This window comes from Eurypyga helias, unplaced genomic scaffold (assembly GCF_000690775.1).
Source record: "Eurypyga helias isolate BGI_N326 unplaced genomic scaffold, ASM69077v1 scaffold37096, whole genome shotgun sequence".
Lineage (NCBI taxonomy): Eukaryota > Metazoa > Chordata > Aves > Eurypygiformes > Eurypygidae > Eurypyga > Eurypyga helias.
Genome location: NW_010255332.1, coordinates 10,001 through 19,377, shown reverse-complemented (window position 1 = coordinate 19,377; position 9,377 = coordinate 10,001). Strand labels below are relative to the sequence as shown.

The window sequence follows — 9,377 nt, the reverse complement described above, 5'->3', positions numbered from 1 at the left end:
TCCTGCTGTAAGTATTTGAAATGTTCGATTAACGTTCTGGAACTGCTTGCCAGTTAGCGCAGCTACTGCATCCTGAGGCAAAATACGAACTAACTGTAATGCTATTACAGGCTTTTTCACTTCAGGAATCATATGAGGTAATTCAGAACTCTCTTTTTTTTCCTGGCAGATTAACAATACTGGTTGGCAAAATTATAACCTCATTAATAGAAAAAAACATTACAGTTTGAAATTAATTTTTAGAAAGTAATGAGAAAAAAAAAGAACTTCAGCAATCTTACTTAAAATATGTAATAAATGTACGTTTCCATGTTTCCTTTATTCGTTAGGTTTTATAGATACAGTGCTTTGACTTAAAGGATTGAGGATGCAGCAGTAAAGCTAGAATTCACAGACTGTCTCACACAAACAAACACAGTATTAAATACACAAAAAGGAGAAAGAACTGCTACATCTTTCTCATAAAAATCTCTTTAGGTATCTCTGCTTACTTCTTAGGAGCCACTTTGCCTAATACCCTACTTCATTTTATTGAAACTGATCTGGTTGACTCTGCTTTCCCACCATAACAGTGAAATAACTGCTTGTGCAGATTCTTGAGATTTTGGGGTGTAGAACACAGTAAAGTTCTGAGGCATCATAAATGAGGGGTGATGTCTCAGTATACCTGCATGATAGGTTTGAGGGAAAGAAAGGGAAAAGCCCAGCAAAGACTGCTTGAAGGAGAAAAAAACAGTGTGAAACTGGACCTTTGTGAATTAAAACACTTCTAGGAATGTGCTGAGGAAGTTGTAGAGAAGGGAAGGGATACCATCAAGGAAAAAAAAGTGCCAGTGCAAGAAGAAAGTGAAACACAAGACTGATAGCAGTAGCAGCGGAGGAGACTGAAGGACATAAAGGATGGAAAAGGAGAGGAATTTCAGATGAGAACTAAAAAGAAAGGACTGAGGAAAAGACATAAACCAACCAAGAAGAAAATCTTAACTCACAAAGTAAAAATTATTTCCTGGGGGAGGACTGTAGCTCTGTGATGCTGTTTTATCAGAGAGACTAATTTGTGGGTTAGGCTGTGGTTTTTACCCCCCTCTTCCCCTGCCCCAAAAATACTTGTCTCATGAAAAATTGAAAACTTACTTTCAAAGAATGATTTCTTCACTGTACATTAAAGCTATGTGTCTCATCTGAGGGTGTATAAGGGGTCACAGGGTTTAACTCAGATCAGTATTCTTCCATATCTAGGTATAATATTGTAAGTTAATGTAATGAGTAAGTTAGTGTCTTAAATGCTGTGTCAATGGTGGTTAATTTTTTTTTTTTTCTTCAGTTGCTATTACCCAAGGAGGAGCAATACAGTTGTCTAACAATGGCACAGATGGAGTACAAGGTCTCCAGACGTTGACTATGACCAACGCAGCGGCAACCCAACCTGGCACCACCATTTTACAATATGCACAAACCACAGATGGACAACAGATACTTGTACCCAGCAACCAAGTTGTTGTACAAGGTGAGAAACTTCAGTGCCAGTCATTCTGTGTAACATTTTCTCCATGCAGATGTAAGTTGCCAACCTAACTCATTCAAATGTGTCAGGAAACAAAATTAACAGCTTTGGCACAGCTAAGTCTTGTAAATGATTAAAGGAAATTCTGGACAAAGCTATTTGTCACATTTTCTTGGAACCTTTCCCTTCAGATTGATAAAATTGTGGGTATTTGGGGTTTACTTCTTAAAACAATATTTTTGGTTTTCCTTCCTGTATTTTGTCCACATGATTTTTTTACATGTTTTGCAAAAACTGATACCACTTTAGAGTTCTGAGTTCTCCCAGATAGTCATCTGCAACAACAGTAAATTTAAAGCAAAGCATTCAAGTTAGGAAAGAAGGTTGTTTGATTCTTTCTATAAGGACGCTTTAACTAATTAGTAATTTTTTTCCCCTTTTCAATTGCAAGTCATCATTTCTTCCTATTGTGGCTTTTGTAACTGGTCACCAAGCACTTAATCATTGAGTCTTAGAATCATAGAATAATTTAGGAAAGTGCCTGAAGAGGTAATTTGGCCTAGCCCTCTACTTAGAGCAAGCAGGACTACTTCAACTTAGAATAAATTGGCATTTTTTATTGTATTAAAATGGATTTTTTATGTATTAAAAATTGGGGGGGTGTATTAAAATTGTTTATTAAAAAATAACAGAAGAGGGTACCCCTGTCTTTTATTTTTGTAAAACAGGTGATTTGAAAGTTACATAGTGAAGAGTTCTCCAGGCATCAGTGAAAGTACATAGCTGAGAAAAATACTAATGTTGCATTGAATCTTCTGGGTTTTGTTTTCTTAAGGACATGAGCTTTCTTTAGATAGTATCATATATTTGCCTGAGGCTGTAAAAAAAATAACTCACTCCTAGATTATAATAAGCAAAAGAAACCCAAGACCTCGTTCATTCTAGAGAAGCAGTGGTGTAGGCACACCTAGTTTGCACTCTTGTTGAAGTAAATGCTACATTTCTACACGCTTTCTTCTGTGCCAGGTACTTACATGTGCAGTTTCTCCTTTTGCAGCTAGACATTTGGAGCATAGCTAGAAATACTGTTCACCATCCTTCATCTTCTTAAAACTGCTAAAAGACTCCCAAAACCAGAGAAGTAAAAAGAAATACACTAAGCGAGAAAGAAGCACAGCAATGCAGCAAGACAAATCAAGTTATCAAGCACAAGTGAAGACTTCTTCAGTAGGAATGCCCAAAACGTTGCACATGTTATTAAACCAAGCCTGAGGTTGCAATGATGACCCAGATAATGGTCATCCCTCCTGTACTGTAGCCCAGAGTGCCCGGTTAGATAGATGACTAGGGGCTATTCGTGCCGCATTGACCAGTGGTGTCACCAAACTGACATCGTGTCCCCTTGTGTCTTTCAGCTGCCTCAGGAGACGTGCAGACCTACCAGATTCGCACCGCCCCTACCAGCACCATTGCACCAGGTGTAGTCATGGCATCTTCTCCAGCACTTCCAACCCAGCCAGCAGAAGAGGCCGCACGGAAAAGAGAAGTGCGTCTAATGAAGAACAGGCATGTACATTTAGATCACACTTGCTTTTCCAGTCAGCTCTGCATAGAGCTAGAGTGTTAAGCACTTAAAATCCTGGTTGGTCTTAGTCATTTTATGAAATGCTTTCTGAAGAACTTGGCTTTATTTAAAGATGCAAAGCAGAGAAGCTCATCTGCTAATGCCCTGTATTGTCACTGTAAAACCTTAAGTAAAGGTGTCAGGCTCATTCTGTGAGCTGTAGGAATTTGTTTGTTGCCAAAAGGAGAAAAGTCATTGGTGAGAGTCTTGCTTGACCGCAGATAATGTTCTTACAAACACCAAGATGAGTTGGAGTTAATACATTCGTATAGTTTCCTTTCTTGGATTCTTTATCTTAGCCTTCTGCATGCGTTCTCCTTGCTGCTGGCCCACCTGCGCTCTTCATGAGTGCTTTCATGATTGTCTCACTTGTCTTGAGCTGCTTGCCCTTTGGGTTTCATCCTCCGGAGGCAGACAGACTCAAGCAAAGGCTAAACAAGCAGCTATTCCCTTTGAAGTCTCGTAGAGCCAGAAGTGGCAGCATAGGGGCTGAAGGAGAGAAAGAGAGGAGACTTGATCCTATAGGATTTAGTGTGTGAGGAGAAACAGCTAAGCCTGCCGAGGTGGGGCTTGGTGGAGAGGGCGAAGGAAGGGAGCAGCAGAGAGAAGTTGGGCATGATGCTCCTTAAGCCTACTGCTGTGGAAGAGGGAAGAGGTGGGCCTGAGCTGACCCATCAGGCCAAACTTGGACCCCATCCACAGGCCACCAATTTCAGCCTGTATGTTACACTGTGACACTGGGAAAATGGTAGCGCTTCCCTCCCCTCTGAGGAGGGGAAGCCCTGTGAAAGCACTGTTTACTTCATCTGTCAGTCTGAAAAACCCCTCACGTTGCACAGGTGCGTTTATCTTCTGTAGGTCGCTGAGCAGTGAACACAGTAGAAAGTTACATGAGCAGCCCCAGTGCTTTATTTGAGGGGCTTTAATGAAGTAAATAATGCTGAACAGCGGAGTTCACTTTCTTAAAAGGTTTTTGTACAGAATGTTGCCCATCTCCCCTTCTTATATATTTTTCTGGAATCAGTGAATAGTAGATGTCACCCTTGCAGGCTCTGCATTTAAGAAAAATTTAATTAGCATTCTGAATCCCCTCATTTAGTCAGCAGTCTTATTCCAGTAAAAGAAAGCTTTTGTGCTTGGGAAAGCCAAGAAAAAAAAATGGGGAATTACCCCCACTTGAGTTAAATGACAGCTTTTGCAACAGTATCGTGTTGCTTTTAGCCTGCCTGCTCAATGGATATTTGCAAATCTAGGCTCCATAGCAAAGCGGGGGGGAAAGAGATACAGAGAGGCAGATGGTGAGGTGGTACTTATTGGAGGATTACAGCGTAAATATTCATAGATATTATTGTGCAAATTTTCTGTGTACGTTTTGCATTTAAAAGCTCTCTTATAATTCAGTATAACTCTAGCTGTTTGTAAAGAATAACTAATGCAGACAGACTTGAGGCAGCTTAATATGCAGCCCAGGCTGGCACAAAAATCACAAAAAGAAGTCACCCAGGTAGTAGTTTGCGCTGCGATGCACTTCCTGATCCAGTAGTATTTAATCTTTTCATGACACAAGTAACAGTCCAAAATTACTTAAATTCTAAATGTTGCACGTGGCCTCCTGAAGTGCTGCCAGCATGTGAAATTGTATTTGTGGGAGTGAGAAATGGATACCTGAGTCATTTCAGGGCATTACAAACTGGGTTTTCTTCATCCTGTCTCATTTGTGGGGCTGAATTTCAAAAATTACTTTTAGGTCCTGGAGCTAGACATTCTCTTTTTTACCTAGTACAACTACTATTTATCTAATAAGAAGAAGAACTGGGTTCAGTTTTGTCCTCTCATTTCCCAGAACATTGACTGTATTGCCAATCTATGTAGTATTTGCAGTGAAGGGACACTCGGTCTCTCCTTTTGAAGCTGCTGTGCTTTACACCCAAAGGTTGAGGGCGAACAAGCATGTGTGTTTACATGTATCTGCAGCGTGCTGCTTTGACAAGCTGCATTGCAGGAGGAGAGCCCTCTGTCTGGACTCCCATCCACTGGAGGCATTTAACCTTCTGCTTACTGCACATTGGTACCATGACTCTTGCTGTGCAGGATAGCTTCTGCCTTGGTGTTACTGCCTTCAAGATGCCCAGCAGCACATTAACACCTTTCAGGGATTTCACACTGGTGTCCTTCATGTGTTACCAGGTTACCTACAGGCAGCTCAATCTTTACAAGCATGACTTAAAAGTTTGTCTTGAGATCTGCTTCAGCACGTTACCACTGCCACGTTCTTGGCACAGCAGACAAGGACTAAGGAATGATAACGGTTGCCAGTGACTGTTTATTTTGTGATTTTTTTTTTTTGAGTCATTTATATTGTCATTGCCCATAATGACATTATAAATACATTGGAAGTATTGCTCAAGAGCAAATATACGAATGCTGTAAATACAGCTCTTTTTTTGCACCAGTTAACATCCTGACAATTAGTATTTGGTTAGACTGCAGCAAAAGGAAGAGTTAAGACTCTGAAGAGATTAATAGATTAACATCAGTCTTATCCATGTTTTTATTACTCATCTATTTATTATAATACAGTCAATGAAATTATTGCAGCAGCATTCAGCTTGTCCTAAAGGCTCTAAGGTAAATCCTGCAAGCAGAATCTTGTCATCGAGCAGGATCCTTTTCTCACAGAATTAGAATTTTATTATTACCGACTTAACTGGGATGCGCATGTTGAAATGATCTGTGGATCTTGAGTGTGTCTGATCTGCGAGGAGCAATTGTTATGAACTCAGTGTTTTTTCCTAACTTGCATTTCCTAACCATACCTCCATGTTCTAAAAATGGCAGTACTAGTTAGAGGTTTGACCTGAACAGTTAAGTAGCCCATGTCTGCAAGTAATCATTCTGGATCTGAATGGCCTGTTTTGCTTTGCAGAGAGGCAGCACGTGAATGTCGCAGGAAGAAAAAGGAGTATGTGAAATGTCTAGAAAATCGAGTGGCTGTGCTTGAAAACCAAAACAAGACATTGATTGAGGAGTTGAAAGCACTTAAGGACCTTTACTGCCACAAATCAGATTAATTTTGGATTCCCATTTTCACTTGTCCAGGTGGGATAGAGACTGGTTCTGGCTATGCCCAGAAAGACAAAGTAAACTTTTTATTTTCTAAACGTTTCTTTTTTTCTATGCGCAAAACTGCCTGAAGCAACTACAGAATATACTTCATCTGTGCTTTGCATCAAACTGTGAATGTTCAAGTACTTGCCTCCACTTCTCCCCCTACAAGATTATTTTCATCGTCAATCTCAGCGTGAAGAAGAACAGGCTTCTTTCTCGCCTCCTCATCCTCTTCAAGGAATGACAGCGGTCGCTTGGGAAGCTACTTGTGGGGAGGGTCCTTTTGTAATGAGTTCAAGAATATGTGCTGAGCTCTTTCCATTGCCTTAGAGACAGAACCACCCCAGCCTCTTGGTCCAGAGAACTGTGGGCCAGGTAACGTGGAGCATGCATGGTGCAACGAAGCAGCGATGGTTGCCAAATTGGTTTCACATACTCGTTATGAACTATAAAAATACACAGCTAAGCAGCATGCCAAATGAAAGGCGCTTCACAGTCATGTCCTTGGTGTGGAGGTGACACACCTTTTTCAGACTAGCCCAGGAGGGATTTTCATTTGTAATCTGTATTATGCCCTCCTGGACTAGTAAAAAGCATTGAAATGAGCTTCACTGGTCAGTTGTTGCTTCTCAAAGCTTATGTGTGCAAGCGTGTTCAGCATTCTGAATGCACAAAAAGCAAATACCAACCTCATAGAGTATTGGTTGGGAAACGGTATTTGGATGGGAAAGGAATTCGGAATGACAAAGGTAACAGCAGTGACGTTTTGAACACGGTCACACAGTAAGCAAGGGTAACACAGGAAAGCAGTACCTGTCTGAATGCAGAACAACTCGGCAGTTGAAGCGTGGCCAACTCCACATACATGCCCCCTGATGACAGTATACTTGTGTCCCAAGTCCTCTCAAGCAATGAGGTTATCTCCATTTCTTTACCACTGTTTCATGTAATGGAAATTATTGTACTCAATGGAAACATCAGCCTGGTTTGCTAGATTCTTTTTCATTTTTTGAGGCTGCCTTCCATACATAAATGTCAATTGCAGTATAACAACCAGGACAACCTCAAATATTGAAGAGGACTTGAAGCACAAATATTCCAACTTCTGCTTTGCAAGGGACCATATTAATTATTGGAACCTGGCCAGGCTATCTAAACTCTTAATTTATTTGGAGGATTTTTTCACGTAAAGGGTCAGATTTGCCGAGTAATTTATTCCTGTAAGTAAAATCAGTCATGTGCCTCAGGTGTCCGCAAGATCAATTTTTTTGTGTGCACTGAGGAAATGTGATCTTTCCCAGATTTACATTGTTAAAAAGGTAGTTCATGTTCACAAACAAGTCTGTATTAAGCATTAGGACTTCAAAAGAATCACGCGAAAAAGAACGTCAAGAAGTCGTCAAAAAGACTGTGTCAGAAAGACTCGTGCAGTTTGTTTACTGGCCATCTGAAGCCAGTCTCTTGACATACTAACTTGGGTCATTTGGTGGAGTATGTTTACTTTGGGCTGCTGGTCAAACTTTTGTGTAAAGAGTAAGACTCTGGTCTGTACTAATGCCTTGCCTAGCTAAGTATTAGCTAATATTTTTTTCCCATTCACTCTATCTGTTTTTAAGATAAAATTTCAAACATAAGCTTCTAAAAGGTTATACAATCAATGTGATGTTACAAGAAGAATATTTGGAAGACGCTGGGCAGTTGAGTCTCAAGCAGCTAAGCAGTATTAAACATTGTAGTTTTCTCATTTGAGAGGGCATTCAGTTTCCAAGAGACTAAAATGAGCAGGGTTAAGCCTATAGCATTATTTTTAAATCTAGAGTTAACCATAATTTCGAATTACATTTGTATTTCAAGAATGGAACATAAGTATCAGAATAATGAAAGGATGCATTTTGACGAGTTTTGAGGGGGTTTATAAATGGTCTATTTTTATCTGCCATAGAGAATTGATTCTCATGTTTTTATTTAATGGAAGATGAATTTATTAGTTTAGCAATGCAAATTTAAAGAAGACCCTAAATTCTCAGCAATGCTTTTATAAAAATTGTCTGATCTTGAAGTCAGAGAATACAGATACATGCCACGGTTACCAGGTTTTCAGCACCAGTGCTGATGTAGAAATGTTGATAACGCAGGATCATTCTTGTAAAACACGAAGCTGATGATGGCCCAGTTTACACAGTCGAATGGAATGGTTCCTCCAGCTTTGAGTGGAAAAGGCTGTACATGCCTACATGAAGGCTCTTTCATTTGTAGAACCATCTGTTTGCAAAAACTTGAGGTTTTGCAGTGAACTGAGATCCTAGTGGGTAATGGGCACTATCTAGTACTTGCTAACAGTCATTCGGCGCAAAGCCGAGGAGCTAACAGACCAGGGAGCCTTAACTGGTACCTGGACGGGGTTCTTCTAATACGGGGTTGGTACAGATTTGTGCAGCAGTGACAGGAGAACTGTGTTACTGGTTTGTCTGCATGGTCTGTGAGTAGTCTGTGGTGTTAGTAGTCTATACCTCATTAGTGACTGAAGTGTCACTAAGAAAAAGAAGATGGAAGTACACACGGATCTGCAAGAATTTTTATTTATGCTTCACTGAGGATCTAGGGACTTGAATTTATTTAATGGATTTTTAAGTAATAAATAATGTATTAAACCCAAGTGCAGGGCTGGCTAGGGTTACCCATACATGCTTTACTACTCATACTGACCCAAAAAAGGAAAGAATATGACACAGGAATCCATTTGTATGTTATTTACCAAGTAGTGAGGTTGGGGTAATCAGCTTCTAGAAACTAAGGCCATTGGGAATAAGAGGGAATTTATGCTGGCAGGGGGAGGGAGGGTTAGTTTTATATCTCACAGTTGTGAGTTTTCAAGAATTGATAGCCTGTTTTACCTAAAGAGCGGGTTAGAAAGGGCTAGATCCATTATGTTCATAATAAACGAGAATCGATTTGAAATACAATTTTTGCAATGTCATTATTTTGCAAAACTGCAGCACCGATCAGGCAGTTAAGATATTGTCAGAGGTGCTCTTTTAATTTAGATATTCTTGGAAAATACATATGTATAATATATGTACATATATATATATATACACACAGTATATAATCTACAGCTCTGAGAGCTTTTAAGTCAGGAAT

The 9,377-nt window shown here is 39.9% G+C and overlaps 1 protein-coding gene across 1 annotated transcript in view; it reads left to right on the top strand.

Annotated features, from left to right (window-relative positions):
- CREB1 (cAMP responsive element binding protein 1) overlaps positions 1-7,600 on the top strand; it is a 16,506-nt gene extending 8,906 nt beyond the window's left edge. Inside the window, exons 5-7 of the mRNA XM_010153305.1 lie at positions 1,325-1,507; positions 2,920-3,070; positions 6,055-7,600. Of these exons, the coding sequence (XP_010151607.1) occupies positions 1,325-1,507; positions 2,920-3,070; positions 6,055-6,199 (479 nt within the window). The 3' untranslated portion in view covers positions 6,200-7,600. The remainder of the gene's footprint in view (positions 1-1,324; positions 1,508-2,919; positions 3,071-6,054) is intronic.
- The last annotated feature ends 1,777 nt before the right edge of the window (positions 7,601-9,377 follow it).